The 24196-nt window shown below is 38.5% G+C and overlaps 1 protein-coding gene across 4 annotated transcripts in view; it reads right to left on the bottom strand.

The window, feature by feature from the left end:
• LOC136856437 (disabled homolog 2-interacting protein-like) overlaps positions 1-24196 on the bottom strand; it is a 142676-nt gene that overhangs the window by 82109 nt on the left and 36371 nt on the right. For 2 of the 4 annotated variants that reach the window (XM_067134315.1, XM_067134316.1), the window contains exons 1-2: positions 11222-11586; positions 118-212 (exon numbers count right to left, since the gene is read on the bottom strand). Coding sequence is in view for 2 of the 4 variants with exons in the window: in XM_067134313.1 (XP_066990414.1) it covers positions 118-212 (95 nt within the window). In the remaining 2 variants the exon portion in view is untranslated. Of the gene's footprint in view, positions 1-117; positions 213-11221; positions 11587-24196 lie in introns of those variants that run through there. The other 2 variants (XM_067134313.1, XM_067134314.1) reach the window with 1 other exon arrangement.

The following is a 24196-nucleotide window of genomic DNA, read 5'->3' as shown; positions in this document are numbered from 1 at the left end:
AATGATTATAACAGATGAAGGTAGACACAAAATAGGTGAAGTTAAGAAGAAAATTCTGTGTGAAACATTTCACCAAAGAGATGAAATAATTTGAAACAGATTAAAAATGTAACTCACAAATTTAGATGGAGTCGACTCAGCGGACCGGGTAACTGCAGGGGAAGAGGGGGCCGAGCCATGTTCGTGTTTTTGTTGAGTTGCCCCTAAAACGCCTGGAAGGAAATAAAAGAAAATGGGTAAGGGACAGCACAGCCTAGAAAGGGTTAAATGCATATATATAGTGTGTATATATAAATATATATAATGTATATAATATATATATATATATATATATATATATATATATATATGCATATGTATGTGTGTATATATATGTATATATATATATATATATATATATATATATATATATATATATATATATATATATATATATATATATATATATATATATATATATATATATATATATATATATATATAATGTAACCAATACACAGTCACGTGTGGGGCAGAAATAAATTTCTGACTCGACTCGGGATCGAACCCAGGTTTTTCAATTGACCTGTGTGGTTCAGTTGGCAGCGCCCTGTGCCTTTCAATTGAAGGACTTGGGTGGTTCGATCCCGAGATGAGTCAGAAATTTATATATGTAAAAAATATATATATACAAACTGGTAACTAATTTTCATTATTGATTTCCTGTTGTCGCATAGAAAGATGTTGTTATGACACATAATATACATTCATTTGTTTGTATAAATGATTAAAATGCACTCATTTTATTCACATGTGCTTCATAAAATGATAATAATATTAATGGCAATAATAAATATTAAAAATGATTGTGAATCCCACGCCTCAGAGGTAACAGCACCAATAATAATAATAATAATAATAATAATAATAATAATAATAATAATAATAATAATAATAATAATAATAATGAAGGCTCCATCTCGGCCCCTCTTTCAGAAAAGGGTGGAAGCGAAATATGATAAGTTCTCACAATGGAAATAAACTTTATGCGGCACAAACATCGTGGAAGGGGCAAACATCCCATATATTTATTGAGAGCAAAAGAGGAAATACGATAATGGGGAGGAATATTCATTGGCTTTCCTCTTATTTAAATAACTTGATGCAGTCGTTATATTGAGCTGCGTTTTTCTGCAATTTTATTTTCTTTTTTAATTTCCTGGTAAAGGGTGATGATGATGGCAGCCAGGATTGAAGGGATTTGTTTTATTCTTTGAAATAAAGATTTAAGATGCTTGCTATACGTTATGCAGTGTCATGATTCAGATGTATGCAGATATATATATATATATATATATATATATATATATATATATATATATATATATATATATATATATATATATATATGTGTGTGTGTGTGTGTGTGTGTGTGTGTGTGTGTGTGTGTGTTTGAAAGCTACCACATAGTTTTGGAACATTTAGGCTAGAGAATTTCTAATCACAGTTAAATTCATGATATTTACTAACATTAACAGCAACAGTAATAATGAGAATTACTAGAGATCTGTCTTTATTGTCCACAACAGTCAGCAAAGTTCACCTTTCTTCAGATTGCTCCAGATGTCTGAAAAAGTAATTTCTCCCAAATGAAACAGCATTTCCAAATCTGGTACAGTGGTTAGTGTAGTGGCATGCCACTGAGATGTCAGGGCGGGGGGTTCGCGTCTCCCCCAGGGCGATGAAAAATCACTGGCTGTGTATCATGACCGGTTACTGCCGCAGTGTTTGGGGCGTCTGCTGCGGTGGGAGGTTGAAACCAACATTTTTTGGAAGCTCGAATTTGAAGTCAGTGGCCCCTTTGGGGCGCTTGTTCCATGTGAATAGGCGTCATCCACTGAAATAATAATAATTCCGTTGCTTTATAATTCAGCCTTTGTCATCTGAAGCAAATTACATTTTTCACTGTTTCATGGTTATGTTAACCAAATTTTCAGATCACTCTCTGATATTCTGCATCGGTTTTGGTTTTACCGGTAAAACCTGACGCGTTATTGGAATGGAATGGAATACAGAATTTAGGCCAAAGGCCAAAGGCCAAGCACTGGGACCTGTGTGGTCATTCAGTGCTGAAATTGAGAGTAGAGAGATCTGAAAGTTGTAACAGGAGGAAAGCCTCAAAGCGGTTGCACTCTGAAACAATTGTTAGGAGAGGGTGAATAGCAAGAAGGAAGAAAAAGAATATGAACAAAGGTACAGTAAAAGGAATGAAAGGGGTTGCAGCTAGGGGTCGAAGGGATGCTGCAAAGAACGTCAGGTATTACCTACAGTGCAGACGGCACTAACCCCCTTGATACAAGGGAAATTGACGGGTATGGAAAATGGACTTGAAATACTGTCTTCAATTATTAGATCTTTAAACATGTTCATGCACAGATTTTGACGATTTTTGCCACTCTTGTGACCTCGTGGCCTTGATAGCCGGTCAGGGACATGAAATTTGGGTCAGATAATTAGGGGACCTTCCTGTCAAATTTCACGGGGGTCCCGCAAGAACGAGAAAGTTGAATAATGATAAAGATGAAATGAAATGTCAGACTTATGAATATGATTTTTTACATATAGATTCTGAAGACTCAGTTTCATATTATTATTATTATTATTATTATTATTATTATTATTATTATTATTATTCAGTAGATGAAACCTATTCATATGGAACCAGCCCACCAAAGGGGCCACTGACTTGAAATTGAAGCTTCCAGAGAATATTAAGGTGTTCATTAGGAAGAAGTAAGAGGGAGTGAAGAAAAATACATTAAAAAAGAAAAAAATAAATAAATTAACATATACCAGGAAAACGGAACCACCATTAAAAAAAAAAAGTCAAATTTCTAAAACAAAAAACTGGAAAAAGGAAAACAATTGAGAACGTCCATCCCAAACTTCCGGGCCTGCTCAAAAGACAGTTATCTGAAGGTGCAGTGAAACCCTCTAAACACAATAAGAGGCTTCCCCCGGGACACATAAAACCTGGAAAGTTAACACTGTGCCTCATCTGAGAAGTCGTTTGCCAGAATGTTTCTTCATTTGCCTTAATTGTTTGGGTGAGGAACTGGGCAATTCCATTCCTCACACCGTTGGAGGATTGTGGAACAGCCTCCCTGCTGAGGATGTCGTGGAATTGGAACTTCTGAAGGAGTTCAAGCTAAGATGCGATGTATTACTACCTTAATACTATTCTTCTGCACTTTGATACATTTTTATCTGTTTATTGATTTCTTTTTTTTATTTTAATAAGTGTTATCTCTTCTTTGTATATTTCCCTTTACTTCCTCTTACTTCTTCCTGATGAACACCTTCATATTGACTTTTCACTGAACGCGAAATAATGCTTTTATGTACGCCAGACCTGAGGGTGGTCGGTAATAAAGTCACAGGAAAAAGAGTCACAGTTAAAAGTCACAACTTTGGCAAGAAAAAAAGTCACAATTTGGGCTAGGAAAAAAGTGACAATTTTGGCAAGGAAAAAAGTGACAATTTTGGCTAGGAAAAAAGGCACCGAAAAGTCACAATTTTGGCTAGGAAAAAAGGCACAGGAAAAAGTCACAATTTGGCTAGGAAAAAAGTCGCAATTTTGGTTAGGAAAAAAGTCACAATTTTGGTTAGGAAAAAGGTCACAATTTTGGCTAGGAAAAAAGTCACAATTTTGGCCAGGAGAAAAGTCACAATTTTGGCTAGGAAAAAAGTCACAATTTTGGCAAGGAAAAAAGTCACAATTTTGGCTAGGAAAAAAGTCACAATTTTGGCTAGGAAAAAAGTCACAATTTTGGCTAGGAAAAAAGTCACAATTTTGGCTAGGAAAAAAGTCACAATTTTGGCTAGGAAAAAAGTCACAATTTAGACTAGGAAAAAAGTCACAATTTAGACTAGGAAAAAAGTCACAATTTAGACTAGGAAAAAAGTCACAATTTAGACTAGGAAAAAAGTCACAATTTAGACTAGGAAAAAAGTCACAATTTAGACTAGGAAAAAGTCAGTTTTGGCTAGAGAAAAGTCACAATTTTGGCTAGGAGAAAAGTCACAATTTTGGCTAGGAAAAAATCACAATTTTGGCTAGGAAAAAGTCAGTTTTGGCTAGGAAAAGTCACAATTTTGGCTAGGAAAAAGTCACAATTTTGGCTAGGAGAAAAGTCACAATTTTGGCTAAAAAAAGTCACAATTTCGGCCAGGGAAAAAGTCACAATTTTGGCTAGGAAAAAAGTCAAAGTTTTGGCTAGGAAAAAAGTCAAAGTTTTGGCTAGGAAAAAAGTCACAGACAAAAGTCACAATTTTGGCTAGAAAAAAGTCACAATTTTGGCTAGGAAAAAAGTCACAATTTTGGCTAGGAAAAAGTCACAATTTTGGCTAGAAAAAAGTCACAGAAAAAGTCACAATTTTGGTTAGGAAAAAAGTCACAATTTTGGCTAGGAAAAGAGTCACAGAAAAAAGTCAATTTTGGCTAGTAAAAAAGTCACAGAAAAGTCACAATTTTGACTAGGAAAAAAGTCACAATTTTGGCCAGGAGGAAAGTCACAGAAAAAAATTACAGAAAAAAATCACAATTTTAGCTAGGAAAAAAGTCACACAAAAAAGTCAAAATTTTGGCAAGGAGAAAAGTCACAAGAAAAAGTCACACAAAAAAGTAATAAGTTTGGCTAGGAAAAAAGTCACAAATTTGGCTAGAAAAAGGCACAATTTTGGCTAGGAAAAAAGTCACAATTTTGGCTAGGAAAAAAGTCACAATTTTGGCTAGGAAAAAGTCACAGAAAAAAGTCACAATTTTGGCTAAGAAAAAGTCACAATTTTGGCTAGGAAAAAGTCACAATTTTGGCTAGGAAAAAAGTAACAGAAAAGTCACAATTTTGGCTAGGAAAAAAAAAAAGCCACAGGAAAAATGTCACAATTTTGGCCAGGAGGAAAGTCACAGAAAAAAATTACAGAAAAGTCACAATTTTGGATAGGAAGAAAGTCACAGAAAAAAAGTCACACAAAAAGTCATAATTTTGGCTAGGAAAAAAGTCACAATATTGGCTAGGAAAAAGTCACAGGGAAAAAAGTCACAATTTTGGCTAGGAGGAAAGTCACAGAAAATAATTTACAGAAAAAAGTCACAATTTTGGCTAGGAAAAGAGTAACAGAAAAAAACTCACACAAAAAGTCATAATTTTGGCTAGGGAAAAAGTCGCAATTTTGGCTTGGGAAAACAGTCATAGAAAAAAGTCACAATATTGGCTAGGAAAAAAGTCAATTTTGGCCAGGAGGAAAGTCACAGACAAAAAATTACAGAAAAAAGTCACAATTTTGACAAGGAAAAAAGTCACAATTTTGGCTAGGAGAAAAGTCACAGGAAAAAAGTCACACAAAGTCATAATTTTGGCTAGGAGAAAAGTCACAGGAAAAAAGTCACACAAAGTCATAATTTTGGCTAGGAGAAAAGTCGTAGGAAAAAAATCATTAATATTTTGTGGCCAGTAATAATTAGGTTAGGTTACTTTTTCCCTGTGACTTTATTACCGGCCACCATAACTTGTTGTGACTTTTTTCCTGTGACTTTTATTCTGTGACTTTTTTTCCTGTGACTTTTCTCCTTTCGTTCCCTTTACTGTACCTCCGTTCATATTCTCTTTCTTCCCTCTTACTCTCCACTCCTAACAATTGATTCACAGTGCTTTGAGGTTTTCCTCCTGTTACACCTCTCAAACTTTCCTACTCCCAATTTCCCTTTCGGAGCTGAATGACCTCATAGGTCCCACCGCTTGGCCTTTGGCCTAAATTCCGTATTCTGCTCTATTCTCGTTCTGTTGACAGTATGGGGTGAGGAGAGGCTCAAGAAATATGACCTGTTGATGTAAACTTGTATTTCAGCGGCTATAGATGGTTATGGTAACGGAAAGTAACGAGGGAACGTGACACTACGGTTCGTCTTGGGTAGGAGAGAGAGAGAGAGAGAGAGAGAGAGAGAGAGAGAGAGAGAGAGAGAGAGAGAGAAGACAAGGAATCCAAAAATGAGGTACGAGGAGAAACTGAGAATCTTCGATAGCAAGCGATTCAGGTTTCGTTAAATAAGTAAAAAATGCGCCGAAGTTTCTTCGGCGCAGTCGGGTTTTCTTTACAGCGTATAATGCTGTATGTGACTCTCAGCCACGGCCCATGAAGCTTTCAGCCAAAGCCCCCTGTGTTGTTGGCACCTATAGCAGTGCCAGACGCACGATCATGGCTAACTTTAACCTTCAATAAAATAAGGACTACTGAGGCTAGAGGGCTGCAATTTGGTATCTTTGATGACTGGGGTGGATGATCAACATACCAATTTGCAGCCCTCTAGCCTCAGCAGATTTTAAGATCTGAGGGCGGACAGACAAATCGCCATCTCTATAATAGTTTTCTTTTACAGAATACTACAAATCAGACTCACTTTTGACCACATTATCCAAAAGAGGAGGAATAGGTGACCCACTTTTATGAATTTCCAGTTTCTGTAGAGGACTGTTCAAACTTTCCGACCATGCTATGGTGGTCACGCCATCCTCAGCTATGCAAAGACGCCTGAAGCGACACAAAGACCAGTGGACCATTTTCCACCATTTTTTACAGAAGGCCAAAACAGGAAGTGTGGCTAAAGCGCACAGGGAACTAAAAATCGCTCTTAAAGGCTCCTCGTAGCTTAAGCCAGAATAGTTTCAAACAAAAAACGAAAAACATCGAGCAAGCTTCTTGCTGAATACGCTTTGGCCTTGGCAAGATCATGCAGTCCACAATACACCCAGTGGGCAAGGGTTCAAAGAGAGAGAGAGAGAGAGAGAGAGAGAGAGAGAGAGAGAGAGAGAGAGAGAGAGAGAGAGAGAGAGAGAGACTTCAAGCTAAACCAGACACTACCCAACAATAGGCAAATCAGTGAGCATAATAATTATCGTCACATGGGGGGAGGAAAGGACAGTGGAGTGCAGTGGGCAAGAGGAACCATGTATCAGTCCCACTCAGTGTTACCACATTTCCACACCACTGACGTCCACGCTCGCCTAAGTTTTAAATTCACTCAACCGTTGGTAAAATCTAATGTATATAAAATGATATATGTTTTCCTTCGCAGTCTAAAGATCGTTTCCTGTAAACTTCCCTTCTCAAGTTAGTCACAATCACTTTTTAGATTTATTAAAACGATTTTAAATAGGTTTAAGTTACCTTAATTAGATGGAAACCTAAAGCTGTCACTGTATTCGACATGTCAGTCAAGACACCGCCCAATCGACGTCTGGTGCTTCATGCAAATGACCAAGAATATAGGTCAGTGAAGCATATAATATAAGAAACTAATATATCTGATCACAATAAACCCTTTAAAAGAGTGTGGAAATTTTTTCCACGCTTGGTGTGGCAGACCGTAAAATGATGGCCCCACATCTGCGCGCGATCATCTTGTGCATCAAAATTTCCACGTTTCAGCAACACTGGACTCCCACTGACTAAGGCCGAAGAGATGCAGGACTAGCTCTAAGATTCTCCGTATTTTTAGAATGAATTCAAGCACCATGGCTTTTAAAATAATCCTCGTGGAATTGTTGACTGAGGAAAGCAAAAGCACTGAACTATTTTGAGATGGTATATATATATATATATATATATATATATATATATATATATATATATATATATATATATATATATATATATATATATCGGATCGGAATATAAAATTGAGACCAGAGGCGAAGCCCTGGGATCTATGAGGTCACTCAGCGCTGAAAGGAAAACTGAGTAAAAACTCTTTCAGGTCGTAACAGGAGTAAAACCTCAAAGCAGTCGCACTGTGAAACAATTTGGGAGAGGGTTAATGAAAGTAAGGATGAAAGAGAATATGAATGGAGGTACAGTAAAAGGAATGAAAGGGGCTGTAGTAACTAGGGACCTTAAGCAATGCCTACAGTGCACAGTGTGATCCCTTTTCGACCCTTCGACGACACAAAGCAACCAACTCTCAGGTGCATTCGGAATCTGATGATTGACTCGAGATATTTTTAATCTCCTGTTTTTTCTTCAAGATTTAAAGTCTTCAGTTTTAGTTCTCTGTAAAAGAGGGTTATTATAGAGATGGCTATTTGTCTGTCCGCCCTTAAATCTCATAAACCACCTGGGCAAGAGGGCTGCAAATTGGTATACTGATTAACCGCCCCCCAGTCATCAAACATACCAAATTGCAACCCTCTAGCCTTAGAAGTTTTGATTTTATTCAAGGTTAAAGTTAGCCATGATCGTGCGTCTGGCGGCGCTATAGGTGCCAACGACACCGGCCCGTGGGTGAAAGTTTCATGGGCAGGGGCTGAGAGTTTCATACAGCATTATATACTGTGCAGAAAACTCGATTGCGCTGAAGAAACTTCGGCGCATTTTTTTACCTGTTGTTATAATTATCATCACTTTTCTTCAGTGCTGTCCGATGCTCGCAATATGCATAAGAGGGAATGCAAAGGTTCTGGATTGAATCCAGAACGCCTGTCCTTCCTCTTATCCATATTATGGAAGTCATCAGACTGATGGTAGGAAATTATGGCATTGAAGAAAGAGAGTAATAAGAAGAACTGAAAAGACTGCGTAAAATCAACTTGATATAAATAATAAAATAAGAAATGAAAGTTTCCATACTGAGAGTGGGGTTATGTCTGGAACAGTGTAAGGGACCGTGCCAAAGGAAGGATTATATACATGTATATGTATATATATATATATGTATATATTATATATATGTATATAATTGTGGTCTTAACAGATGGTGGCCCTAGACAGGGAAACAACACGACCACTTTAACTATCTAATATAGCAATTAGCCACTTTCTAACATCTTCAGGAAATCCTCATAAGCAGTATGTCAAGCCCTCGTACACTTACTGCGCCGTTCCTCCCATCTAGCATGCACTCTCATGCTTCCTGGGCCTTTCACCCAATCTTTCCAACCCTTGAATGTCTTCCTCTCCTGCTTTCACCTTACAATATTTTCATTAGCCTACCATCACCCAGTCTCTCCACATGACCGAACCATTTCGCATTTTTATCTCTTCTTCCTATCTCCACATTTCTCATCTGTTCTTTGTACACACAGTATATATGTATATATATATATATACAGTATATATATATGTGTGTGTGTGTGTGTGTGTGCGTGTGTACGCTATAGGTGGAATTCGTAGTGTGGTGGTTAAGATATTCACCCCAACAAATAATGTCTTAGCGTGTACCCAGAGTTATAAGTGCCCTGGGGTGGCAGCTCCCGTAGGTGGTGGTAACTGCCGTCAGTAGCCCTCGCATGGAGCACTGTGGGCATTAGGAAAGGATGTTTGCAGCGTTCCTTCGGGCCCTAGCTGCACCCTCTTTTTAGTCTTTTACTGTACCTCCGTTCATATTCTCTTTGTTCAGTCTTCCTCTGCAACCTCTCTCTAATTCTCTGGAACTCTTTATCTCGTTGTTCAACCTCTCCAACTCATATCTGTTATATATATATATATATATATATATATATATATATATATATATATATATATATATATATATATATGTGTGTGTGTGTGTGTGTGTGTGTGTGTGTGTGTGTGTGTATATATATAAGAGATAAATACACACCTGTGTTTGTACTTAAATGTATGTATGTATGTCAGTATGTATGTACATGTGTATGTATGTAAATTGAGGTTTATATAGATATTGATAACTATTTCAAGGAGTCCTTCCTAATATGTTTACAAGATGCTTCATTGTAAAGTGTTAAATTCAGTCCAGGATTCTATTCCCAAAAATGCCTGGAATATAAAAGCATTTTTTATTTATGAAGTCAGTGCACCTCACGCGGAGCACTGTAGGCATTACTTAAGGTTCTTTGCAGCGTCCCTTCCATGGCCCCCTACCTGCTACAACCCCTTTCATTCCTTTTACTGTAACCCCGTTCATATTCTCTCTCTTTTGCTATAGTTTCCCTTTCAGCGCTGAAGTGACCTTAGCGTAGGTCCTAACGCTTGAACTTTGTCCTAAATTCTATATTCTATTCTCTCTCTCTCTCTCTCTCTCTCTCTCTCTCTCTCTCTCTCTCTCTCTGTGAATGCAATTCGGAGCTATATGAAAATGGTAAATAAAAATTTATATCTGGTCGTGTAACACAAATATAGTATGGTATTAGATAAAGTAATCTCTCTCTCTCTCTCTCTCTCTCTCTCTCTCTCTCTCTCTCTCTCTCTCTCTCTCTCTCTCTCTCTCTCTCTGCAGAATGCAATTGGAACTATATATATAAAATGGTAAATAAAAATTTGTATTTGGTCGTGTAACACAAATATAGTATGGTATTAGATAAAGTAATCTCTCTCTCTCTCTCTCTCTCTCTCTCTCTCTCTCTCTCTCTCTCTCTCTCTCTCTCTGCAGAATGCAATTCAGAACTATATATATAAAAATGGTAAATAAAAATTTGTATTTGGTCGTGTAACACAAATATAGTATGGTATTAGATAAAGTAATCTCTCTCTCTCTCTCTCTCTCTCTCTCTCTCTCTCTCTCTCTCTCTCTCTCTCTCTCTCTCTCTCTGAATGCAATTCAGACTATATATATAAAAATGGTAAATAAAAATTTGTATTTGGTCATGTAACACAAATATAGTATGGTATTAGATAAAGTAATCTCTCTCTCTCTCTCTCTCTCTCTCTCTCTCTCTCTCTCTCTCTCTCTCTCTCTCTCTCTCTCTCTCTCTGCGAATGCAATTCGGAACTATATATATAAAAATGGTAAATAAAAATTTGTATTTGGTCGTGTAACACAAATATAGTATGGTATTAGATAAAGTAATCTCTCTCTCTCTCTCTCTCTCTCTCTCTCTGTCTCTCTCTCTCTCTCTCTCTCTCTCTCTCTCTGAATGCAATTCGGAACTATATATATTAAAATGGTAAATAAAAATTTGTATTTGGTCGTGTAACACAAATATAGTATGGTATTAGATAAAGTAATCTCTCTCTCTCTCTCTCTCTCTCTCTCTCTCTCTCTCTCTCTCTCTCTCTCTCTCTCTCTCTCTCTCTCTCTCAGTAAGTGCAATTCAAGGCTAAATCAAACTGATAAAAATTCACACCCTGAAATACAATTACAGTAAGCTATAGTTGTTTTCATCTAATACCACACCATTCTATATCTATAAGGAAGAAGCCAACATTGCTTGAAGGAGAGTGCCGCTACCTGGCTTCACTTTCGGACTGGGCGGTGAGACGAACTTGATCCTTATGGGCGCCAGGATGAACGAATAGGAACGTGGGACGATAAATAACGCAGGACCCACTGAAATAACGCACGCAAAAGATCCCTCGCAAGAACTTCCTCCTTCGCGCGTATGCACTGCAAATCTGTGCCTCCTCAGAGCCTGGCCTCGGCGAGGGAGCTAAAGAAAAACTGATGATTACTGTGGACGAAGCACTTTTGTAAGTATTCACATCATGACGCTAATTTTGAACTGTTGTGATCATTGCAAAGTGAACGAAAGAATCGTCGACGGATCCGGAGCGCGGGGCGACACATCCACACGCCACCACTGCCATGTCAACACTGGCGAGCGCTTCGATCTTCTTCTTCTTCTTCTTCTTCTTCTTCAGCCGAGGCTTCCATTCCCGCGGCAAAACAAAATAAGGTTGATAAAACACGCCTGAAAAATGGCTGGTGATAGAGGCCCGAAAAGATGGCGCTAGGGAAGAATAGTTGGCGCTGCAAAGGGGAAATGTTTCCCCTCAAACGGAGAAGCTCCGCGGAAAAATCTGGACGATTGTCCCGGCACGAGAAAGAGCAACGGAAAGGTTGGAGGGTTTGACAGAACGCTGGTGAGTCTCTCGTGATTCCGTGCGGTGGGAAATTGGGAAGTCTTCTGTCGTTTATCTCTCCTAACTAAGAGACATTGAAGAGAGAGAGAGAGAGAGAGAGAGAGAGAGAGAGAGAGAGAGAGAGAGAGAGAGAAACCTCAGCCATAATCCTCAGAAGATTCCATGGCATTCTGTACGTGCTTTCTAAGCAATCATCTTATAATGTAAACATCTTCGATAAAGGCCACATTTGCTGAGGAAACCAGTTGTTTCTCTCCCTCTTCCTAGCTATAGAATTCCCATCCTCCCGCTTATTCTCGCCTTCCTCTACCCTGGGCATGGAAAGGGCATAGAGTCGACTGTCTCACTGGATTCTGCCCATCGAAAGAAAATGGTTTTGCCCACGATGAAATACGTATTTTTCCCTTCTCTTGCACTAATACTCGTAGATCTTGCTGTTAGGGGAGTGTTACGTTGGAACAAGGGGATTCGGGGCTGACTCTCTCTCTCTCTCTCTCTCTCTCTCTCTCTCTCTCTCTCTCTCTCTCTCAGTCAGGAGAGTAGATGAACACCACTTGATGGGTCCCTCGTCGGGAAATATCGCTTTCAGGGCGTATTTTGCGGTGCACTGTAGACTATTCAGTCCTCTGCAAAGCTCTCTGCCTTTCACTTCTCGTATCCCGTCCGAGCCCTTCCAACTTAGCTGTCCAACTTCTTTAATGCTGCCGAGCTGTAATTTTCATCCCACATTTCAGAACAAACTGTCTTGGCGATTCTGCTGATGCTGTCCACGTTATTGCACGACAGTAGGGGCAGACCCATTTGTGTAGTGACTCTGTGGGTGATGGGAGCAGGAATTTTGTGTGGAAGTAGTGGGTGAAAGTGAAAAGCAGCAGGAGAGAATGTATGGGGGCAGACCCATATGCACTATTTGTCTGTCCATCCGCACTTTTTCTGTCCGCCTTCAGATCTTAGAAACCACTGAGGCTAGAGGGCTGCAAATTGGTATGTTGATCATCCACCCTCCAGTCATCAAACATAGCAAGTTGCAGCCCTCTAGCCTCCTCAGTAGTTTTTATTTTATTTAACTTTAAAATTAGCTATAATCGTACACCTGGCACCAATAACACAGGCCACCACTGGGCTGTGTATGAAAGTTTCATGGGCTGTGACTGAGAGTTCCTTACAGCATTATACGCTGTACGGAAAACCTGATTGTGCCGAAGAAACTTCATTGCCTTTTTTACTTGTTTTTTATTAAGCTGACCTTTCACCATATGCCAGAATGTCATTCACCCCTAACCCCCCCCTTCCAAAACTGTCTGCCTGAATAGGTGCTTTCCAAATAATATGCAACAAAATACTAACACAAACTCACAAGCTAGCTGAGAGAATGGTCAGCGGGACCTCTCAGTAGTGCGGACCGATGCACACTGGGTTTTGTGTGGTCCTGGAGCCAGTTTGAGCCTGCCAGTCTATGGTCAAAATTCCCCCCTGGAACTCTGAAATTTCCCCCAGGTTGAGAACCACTGTTGGTATCAGAAATGAACAGAGACGATTATTATATATAATAAAACACTCCCTTAATTCTTAATTATTTCCATCTAAATCCCAAAATCCTTTCAAAGGAAAACACGATATAAACACTGTTGCTGCATTCTCCTCCCTTCGATATCAATGGCCCCTTTACATCAGTTTATCTGGCGTCGCATCTACACAAATTCGACGTTAATGAAGAAAAAAAAACAGCGTCGCTTGCTATTGTTGACAGGAAGGTCGTTTCTGCTTGCAGTCACACGCCCGTGTTTTGATGTTCTCAGTGTTTTCCCTCATTAGGCGAAATGCGACCTCGGAATCCCCGTGCTGTTGACGGTCTCTCTCTCTCTCTCTCTCTCTCTCTCTCTCTCTCTCTCTCTCTCTCTCTCTCTCTCTCTGACAAACACAGACTACGTACATGAATAAATGAGTCGACGAAAATTTTTATTTTTCCGTCAGTTTTTCTTATTTCTTTCCTTTTCCCCATTTTTATTCCTCTTCTCTCTCTCTCTCTCTCTCTCTCTCTCTCTCTCTCTCTCTCTCTCTCTCTCTCAGACACATCACATAAATAACCTGTTTACAATTGAACCATTTGGTGCGAGTTTGCCATATACATACTCTCTCTCTCTCTCTCTCTCTCTCTCTCTCTCATCTTAAATCTACCAGGCCATGTCCTTTGGGAAGGCCTCTCTCTGCCCTTTGTTCCAAATTGCTCTCCTCTTTGAAGTCATTTCAACTATAATGTCTATAAGATATCCTTCGTTAACAGCCTCATGCAACAGAGAGTCCCCTTTGGCATCAAACAGCCCCGAGTGTCTGGGGCAGGAGCTGCCAGGGACTGCCAGGGACTTTCGGGGTGAGGCGTGTTTCCAGTGGCCTCCAGGGGTGCTGAGTATGCAAGGAAATAGAAGAGTGTTTTTAGAGGTGCTGAATATGCAAAGAAATAGATGGGGGTTTTTAGAGATGCTGAATATTCAAAGAAACAGAGGGATGTATTTATTGATGCTGGATATGCACAAAAAGGATGACCTCTAAAGCTGCTGAATATGTAATGACATGGAAATGCTTCAGAGATGTCAATATTAAAGATTAGAAAAGAGTGGCCTGTGGTGTTGGCACCTATAGCTAACTTTAACCTTGAATGAAATAAAACTACTCAGGCTAGAGGGCTGCAATTTGGCGTGTTTGATGTTTGGAGGGTGGATGATCAACATGCCAATTTGCATCCCTCTGGCCTCAGTAGTTTTTAAGATCTGAGGGCGGACAGAAAAAGTGAGGACGGACAGACAAACAGCCATCTCTATAATAGTTTTCTTTCAAAGAAAGCTAAAAATACGACTACCAAAGACGAGGGTTAAGCTTAAACTCCTGAAGTTCCAACTGCACGACACCCTCTGGGAGGCTGTTCCACAGTCCAGTGGTGTGAGGAACAAAGAGATGATTAGGGAAAATTAGATTAGGTCTCCAGAGAGACTGAAAATGCAGAGGCAGAGAGGTGAGTGGTGCAGTGCATAAAAGTAGTTCACTCTCTCTGAATCTATATGAAGTAATATGCTTGGAAGTTCATCCGTGATTCAGCAGGTGAAAGTTGGGCCTTGCAGTGAGTGTGTGTTGGTTACCATAGATAAGTGGTGGGTTACTAGGCTCTCATTTTTGAGGTCCTTTGTTCGATCCTGGCCTGCTGCTGACCAGTTGACCCAGCTGAAAAGGGGTTGTTCGATTCTGACCTGTTGTTGACCAGTTGACCCAGATGAGAAGGGGTACTAGTCATTAATGTTAGCTGTAAATGGGCTAGCAACCTAACCAGGGTGTAAATGGGTACTAAGATTGGCTGGTGTCGAGAAAAGGCGTTGGGCTTGCAACCTCACTAGGAAGCCATTATTATTATTATTAAATATTATTACTATTACGAGCTTGTTAGCACGCTCTACGAGCGCTGGAATCCGGGGTGGAAAACAGGTTTGCAGGAGGAGGGAGGAGGTAGGTCACCCCTACCCTCTCGATCCCTTACCTACCCTGCCCCCATCTGTGGCTGACAAACAGATTTGCAGGAGGAAGGTGGATGCCTCCCCTACCCTCCCGCTCAACTACCTACCCAGCGTCCACCCGGGGCGGACAACCGGTTTGCAGGGGGTGGGTGGCTGTGTCATGTCTCCCCAACTGTCGACAAATAAGATTAGATCCACTCGGATTTTATTATTATTATTATTATAAGGAACAAACACAAAACCCATCAGGTCTCAAAGCAAATTCAAACAGGTTGCAACTCACACATTACGTTAAGAGAAGCAACAAAGAGAGAAATAGAGAGAGAGAGAGAGAGAGAGAGAAAGAGAGAGAGAGAACGAAAAGAAGGAAAGGAAGGCATAAAACTTCGCAGGCAAGCAAAAGCAAAAGCAACAGCAACAGCAACAGCAAGCAAGCAGCCAGACACTTTGAGCAGACTTAGTGGAGTCAGCTGCCATTTGCCCAATTTTCTGAAAAGAGGGATTTTGCTGAGTCCTGGTTTTTATTTATTTATTTTATTTTATTCTTTCTTTCTTTATTTATTCGTTTGTTTGGTTTTGGCTTTTCTCTGCCTCCTTCCTTTCTCTCTGTTTTTATATTCGAATCTCTCTCTCTCTCTCTCTCTCTCTCTCTCTCTCTCTCTCTCTCTCTCTCTCTGACACATCACATGAAGAACCTGTTTAATATGAAACCGTTTGAATCGATTTTGTCATACGCACACCCAGTCTCTCTCTCTCTCTCTCTCTCTCTCTCTCTCTCTCTCTCTCTCTCTCTCTCTCTCTCTCTCTCTCTCTCTCAGGGAAAAACATCAGCATCGATCAACATAATCATCTTTGCATTAAAGGGCATGAGGCCGAGGGGGATTCACTCCCTCTATGCTCCTCCTCCTCCTCCTTCTCCTCCTCCTCCTCCTCCTCCTCCTCCTCCTCCTCCTCCTCCTCTTCTTCTTCTTCTTCTTCTTCTTCAAAAAGTAATTCAAGTAGAGCTAACCTACAATGGATGAGACATGCATATATATATATATATATATATATATATATATATATATATATATATATATATATATATATATATATATATATATATGGTGTGACTCAGCAGGTGCTATCTTCAGATTGTCAGTCAAGTATCTTTAGGTGTCAAATTAAGCATTAATCATTATTATGATTAACAGCAGGTAATAATAATAATAATAATAATAATAATAATAATAATAATAATAATAATAATAATAATAATAATAATCACCTTAATGATAAAGATATTAATATAATAATAATAAATGTAGAAATATGATAATAATAATAAACGTTACAGAAGAAATATAATAATAATATTAATAATAATAATAATAACTAATAATAATAATAATAATAATAATAATAATAATAATAATAATCACAGTAATGATAAGGATAATATTAATATAAAATAATAAATAATAATAATAATAAAACTATGTAATAATAATAAATAATAATAATAATAATAATAATAATAATAATAATAATAATAATAATATAATAATAATAATAATAACAGATTCTGCAGATGACACTTAATAATTGCAAAAATAGACAATAAGTACAACATCGTGACAAACAGTAATTGTTTCTATAAAGTAGACATCTTGTTGAACAATTTTCCATAAAATGTAATGTTCGTAGGTGTGAACAATTAATGAAAATGAAATTTTATTAAAATAAATATATATATATATATATATATATATATATATATATATATATATATATATATATATATGTATATGTATGTATCTATATTTACATGTAAGCATATTTTGTATGTATACATAAACATATGTTTATGTATGTTTATATATTTCTTTATATATGAACTGTACTTAAATGATTTAATCATTTTAGACAAATAACAGTCTAAAGTAAACATACGTCCTAGCGGCCTCTAACAGAAACATTTTTATAGGATTTCTTTATCAAGGCTTAGGAATTCTTCAAATTCCTTTGTCCACATCTTTTCTGTCCGCCCTCAGATCTTAAAAGCTACTGAGGCTAGAGGGCTGCAAATTGGTATGTTGATCATCCACCCTCCAGTCATCAAGCATACCAAATTGCAGCCCTCTAGCCTCCTCAGTAGTTTTTATTTTACTTTAGATTAAAGTTAGCCATGATCGTACGTCTGCGTGGCTGAGAGTTTCGTACAGCATTATACGCTGAACAGAAAACTCGATTTTTTACTTGTTTAATAGCAAAAAACGTTAAAAAAAATCTCCAAAAATCGATAAACGATTCTTGATTGACGACGCTCGTAGCTGTGGCCAGCACCACGAAGCGACATATCCGTTTTCTTTCCTCGCAAAGAAAACGGGGAGTGAAGAGTACTACTCAGTTCTACCGGGCCTTATTTACACTGATGGTTGAGTTAATGCCTCCGGATCTCCTTTGTTGGAGCTGAAATCTCGGAGGTATTTGGAGATGGGGAGGGCCTTAACGTATGTGAGTGTGTTTGTGTGTGTGTGTGTGTGTTTGTGAGTGAGTGAGAGAGGAAGAGAGAGAGAGAGAGGAAGGTTGTTGCAAGTGGTACAAATTGGCTTATTAAGCTAAAATATGAATTTATTCCACTACAGCAAACCCGTTTTTGATAATGATTTTAATAGAGAATGATCCTTTAATTGCTGTTAAGACAACTTCATTGTCAGTACTGAAATAAACAAGTAAAATATGCACCGAAGTTTCCTTCGGCGCAGTCGAGTTTTCTGTACAGCATATAATACTGTATGAAATCTCAGCCACGGCCCATGAAACTTTTGTCGCGGACCATAAAACTTTCACCCAAGTTCCGGTGGTGAACTGTGTTGTTAGCACAAATAGCAGTGCCAAACGCACGATCATGGCTAACTTTAACCTCAAATAACATAAAAACTACTGAGGCTAGAGGGCTGCAATTTGGTATGTTTGATGACTTGAGGACGAATGATCAACATACCAATTTGCAGCCCTCTAGTCTCAGTGGTTTTTCAGATATGAGGGTGGACGGACAGACAAAGCCGGCACAATAGTTTTCTTTTACAGAAAACTAAAAATGTACGAGGATACTGGGACCCACGGGGTCATCAAAAATGTTGCGCAAGTGATATTTTGTCAACTGCTGTACCAAATGTCTTCAAACTTTATGAGAAGAATGATGAGGCCCAGAACTAAAGCATACTGGCATTTCAAAAGCCTTCCTTCATTCATCTGATTCCTACGAAAAGAAAAAAGTTGTGTTCAGGGAAAATATATTGTTGCCACTAAGCTTTCTAACCTGCATTCAGGTTAGGATTAGTAATTTGTCCTTGTTTCCAGTATCGCAGGCATCACTGAGCTCATGAGTACCATATTTGGTGTACAATTCAAAAGTTAAAATTACATATTTTGAAAACCGTTTTGGAAGGCTCGAACGGCGCCCTGATTTGGACAACAACTTCTATAAATCTGCGTTCTGATATTTCTAGCACAATCTCCTGAGAATAAGATTCTGGATATATATATATATATATATATATATATATATATATATATATATATATATATAGATAGATAGATAGATAGATAGATAGATAGATAGATAGATAGATAGATAGATAGATAGATGTATGTGTATTCTATTCCTCATTCTGGAGAGGTGACTTCAAATGATGTAAGCCTTCAAATTCTCAACAGTAATTTGAGAGGAGGTTCCTTGTTCAACCCAGCTGCGATCCACCATAGCCAACTGAATATCACGTACATAATTAACTAAACAGGTCAAGACATTCAATATAGATTGATCCAGGGACCTCTCGCTAGTGAGCCGAGTGTGCTACAGAGTAACTACGAGATAGGGACTTGGAAGAAGATAAAACTGCCACGAAATTTGAGAGAGAGAGAGAGAGAGAGAGAGAGAGAGAGAGAGAGAGAGAGAGAGAGGTCCCCACCCCCCCTCGGTAGAATTTCTCGAAAGGATAAACTTTTGAGAAGATCGCTTTTAACTTCAGCCTCAGAACTTCAAAGAGGACGTCCGCCCTGTCGCCCATTTTAAAAAGAGGCGATATATTTTTATTCTCTCTCTCTCTCTCTTCTTCATATTTCATCTCTTCTGATGTAGATTACACATGTGAATGTGCTGCGGCAGAAAAGTGTAAAGCTCTCACACAATCTTCTCATGTGGCGTCGCATATCAAAGAAAGGGCCCATTGTGGAATTTATTGGAGGGAAGTCTTCCTTTGATTGGTCTCTGATATTCGTGGTTTTACATTACCTGGACTTTTGTCCAAAGACTGTCGTCATTAACATTACTGTTTATTCAAAGCTAAGTTAACGTGAACAAGCGTTTATATATATATATATATATATATATATATATATATATATATATATATATATATATATATATATATATATATAGTCGTGTGTGTGTTTTTGTACTTGTTTAAACACGAATCAACTTCAGTAGACCATACAGCCAATGACAGAACCTCCTCTCTCTCTCTCTCTCTCTCTCTCTCTCTCTCTCTCTCTCTCTCTCTCTCTCTCTCTCTCACACAGTGCTACTTTCTCTCTCTATTCCCCATCGGCAATTCCTCCCAGTCTGTCTATTTTCCCGTCAGTCCACTGCAATCTGACCCACAGAGGAAAGCACGCCCTCGCAGTACTCGGGCGTAATCTTCGACCACGCCCTGATAACCGCCCAAAGTCCACAAAGTCCCTCCTCCTCCTCCTCCTCCTCCTCCTCCTCCTCCTCCTCCTCCTCCTCCTCCTCCTGAGAATACCGAGGAAAAGGAAATTGGCCTGATCGACACGCGAGGGAATCGTTCGTCATGGCCTTCGTCGGATTAAAGTTAATAATAGGAGCTGTTACAGCAATGAGGAGGCTTTATCGTGTGGAAGAACAGACTGGTACTGTACTGTAACAGTGTCTCGTATTGCAATGCCACTCTGCTGTGCACTGGGACTAATAAGGTCGAAGGAAGAAGAAGAGTTAGGTTAGGTTAGTAAGTACAGGCATTGTTGTACAAATTTAGTGTAGATTATTATTATTATTATTATTCCAGTAGATGAAACCTATTCACACGGAACAAGCTCACCAAAGGGGCCACTGATTTGAAATTCAAGCTTCCAAGTAATGTTGATTTCAGCCTCCCGCCGCAGACCCCACACTGCAGCAGTAACTGATCGTGATACAGAACCAGTGATTTTTTTTCATCGCCCAGAACTACTTGGATAAAAAAGGTGGAGATTGGTGGAAGATAAACCACAGGAAACACATGAATGGCGGATGGAGGAGGATTCCTCATCATCCCACTATCCTGCCAGATTGTCCTACACTGCCAATCTAGCACTGAGTAGTTAGTGAAGTCCGGTTGGTCGTCAGTGAGGCGAAGGTCGTAGGGCAAGCAGTTTCATCCCTAAATCGTATTGAAAATAGGATGCTTAGTGCCTCGGCAGTCACACAGTGAGTTTAAATCCTGCGTGATAATAATAATTAAACACACACGTCATATATATATATTTATATATGTGTGTGCATATATAATATATATGTACATATATTATATATTCAACATAAATATATATATATATATATATATATATATATATATATATATATATATATATATATATATATATATATATATATATATATATATATATATATATATATATATATATATATATATGACGGCACAAAATCAAAATGCCTCTCCACCGGACGAGGCCATGTTGTCACTATTGTCAACAACAAAAGCTATCTGTCACCGGAATCTTTCGTAATCGGACTAAAACCCATTTGAGGTTGAGTGCCAGTTGGAACTCAGTAGATGGCCCCCGGGATTACTGAGGAATCCCCGCGGTTTAAAACGGTGTCGGGTATATGGCCTCACGCGCAAATGCAGTCGGCTATTGTATGCATAAAACTGTGCGTCACTTCACGCGATTGATTGCGTGCGTGTATGTATGTATGTATGTATCTATGTATATATATATATGTGTGTGTGTGTGTGTGTGCGTGCGTGAGCGCCTGTGCGGTGCGTATTTTAATAATAAATGCAAAGCACAAAGAAACAGCAACACTGCTTGCATGTACGTGGTGCCGTATGGACTGCAAGATATTATAATCGATAGCCAACGTCATTGGAGAGAGGGGGGTGGGGGAGAGGGAGGAGGGAAAGATAGGGGTGGGAGGGGGAACGGTAGTACCGTATAACCCTCTCTCTCTCTCTCTCTCTCTCTCTCTCTCTCCTAGCCAGGAAGACCTTGAATTTCCTTGAGAAGGGAAACCTGTCTAAAACATTCCTGATTTGTTGCGGAATTCGGCTCAGAATTAATAATAATAATAATAATAATAATAATAATAATAATGTTTTAGTTTAGTTTAAAGATAATGCGTGTGATCGATTCTGGACCTGTCATCAGAATATCTTCATTTCTCCCTTCATTTGGATCTAAGCTTAGTAGTGACAGGCGTTTCCAGAGTCTGGAGAAATAGAGAAGTTAAGAAGGCATTGTGGTTATTAAGAAATATATATATATATATATATATATATATATATATATATATATATATATATATATATATATATATATATATATATATATATATATATATATATATATATATATATCTTGTCAGTCTCTTTCTTAAGAGGCCTAATCTCGACTTTGCTGACTTAAGAAGTGCCCAAGTCAAGGTTCGGGGACCTCTGGTTGGGGGGAAATGCCCCATAATTAGCAGCATACCCCCCTAGAAAGTGCCTAGTGAATTTCTGCCCTGGGAAGTACCCCTAGTGAAGATTTGTGGATCATTACTAGGTCACTGAAAATTAACATTTCATTTTGGTTATTAAGAATTATTAAGTTACCAGTGGATTCTAAATGAATCCATATATATATATATATATATATATATATATATATATATATATATATATATATATATATATATATATATATATATATATACATACATATATACATACATACATACATATACATATATGTATATATAAAATATAATGTATTCATTTAAATATCTTCTATGGATCTTGGTATGTATGTATGTATGTATGTATGTGTAATGTGTGCGTGTGTGTGTGGGGCTGTGTGTCTGTACGTATTAACGTTCCTGGTGGCGTCCACATTAAAATAGAGAATTTAATCGGCGTAAATGAACTATTAGCGTTTCCTTTGAGTGTCGAGGAATTTAATTCCTGCTGCCTTTCCTTTGGGCTTATTAAAGTTGAAAGAGGAGTTCTGTATCTTAGTTCCTCTGAGAGATTATCTCCAGTAATGTTATTGGCCCGGTTTCAAATTGGGTTGGGTGAGAGAGAGAGAGAGAGAGAGAGAGAGAGAGAGAGAGAGAGAGAGAGAGAGAGAGAGAGAGAGAGGCATACGCGAATAAACCAGGAAGAGAAAGATAGGTGAAGGTGTTTGAGAGAGAGAGAGAGAGAGAGAGAGAGAGAGAGAGAGAGAGAGAGAGAGAGACCTCTGCAACATTTGCAACGGGAGATTCATTGCTGTCACTAAACTTTGCTGAACCGGGGCCTCATAAGGCCCTAGTATACCGCAGTGTTAAGCATTATACCACAGTACACGGAATTAGCATTGGCTGTTCATTATCACTTCATACATAAATATAGAGACACTTTATTTACACACACACAAACAAACGTAAATATATATCCTGCTTTCACTATTGGGGCATCTGGCTTTTCCTGATGGTCACCCATCCAGTTGCTGACTAGCCCCAACAGCTCTTGTCTTCGAAGAGACCTTTTGTCAGCAAGTGATTTGGGATGGGAGTGATAACCACATACCCTTTGAAATCATGGCTGTGATCCACAACAGTCGACGAACCACCAGGTACCTTAATCACTACTTTAGACGACACGGGCACGATAGGAATGTTTAGGTAACGAGCGCAAGTCGTTTCCCCTCCACGGGATTGATTTTGGTCTCTTTTTGTATTTACAATGTTAGAATTCAAAATCAATAAAGCTCAATAAGAACAAAATTTAATAATAATAATAATAATAATAATAATAATAATAATAATAATAATAATAATAATAATAATAATAATAATATAACAACAGAAGCATTCAGAGACCCCAAACCTCCATCAAGGCTGGGCCATCCACCCCAACAAAGGGTCTCCTCTCCCGAAAAAATTCACATTTCTATCTCTCCCAAAATCTGACCACATGTTGCCAATGAAAAGGTCCCGCTTTGGTAGAGTTTTTGCTAAATTCCTCACATAACCTTTTACTTAACATCAAACAAACCGGCTGAATAATAATAATAATAATAATAATAATAATAATAATAATAATAATAATAATAATAATAATCCATTAACCAAAGAACTGTGCAACTGAGCAAAATGTCGACAACTTCTGGAGACAAGAAGTTGTCTATGCGACGCCACATGGGAAGATTGTGTGAGAGCTTTTCGCTTTTCTGCCGCAGCACATTCACATGTGTAATCTACATCAGAAGGAGATGGAATATGAGGAAGAAGAGGAAGAGAGAGAGAGAGAGAGAGAAAAAAAAATATATCGCCTCTTTTTAAAATGGGCGACAGGGCGGACGTCCTCTTTGAAGTTCTGAGGCTGAAGTTAAAAGCGATCTTCTCAAAAGTTTATCCCTTTCGAGGGGGAAATTCTACCGAGGGGAGTGGGCCAAGGGTTACACGTTTGGTTCGGAAACTCCAATTTCTCAGTCTCTCTCTCTCTCTCTCTCTCTCTCTCTCTCTCTCTCTCTCTCTCTCTCTCTCTCTCTCTCTCTCTCTCAGCGCAGTTGTACGTCGACCTGACTATTAT

The sequence above is a fragment of the Macrobrachium rosenbergii genome, chromosome 35 (genome assembly GCF_040412425.1).
Source record: "Macrobrachium rosenbergii isolate ZJJX-2024 chromosome 35, ASM4041242v1, whole genome shotgun sequence".
In the NCBI taxonomy this organism is placed as follows: Eukaryota; Metazoa; Arthropoda; class Malacostraca; order Decapoda; family Palaemonidae; genus Macrobrachium; species Macrobrachium rosenbergii.
The sequence above is the reverse complement of the archived record's forward strand: the minus strand, read 5'-3'. Positions and strand labels throughout refer to the sequence as shown.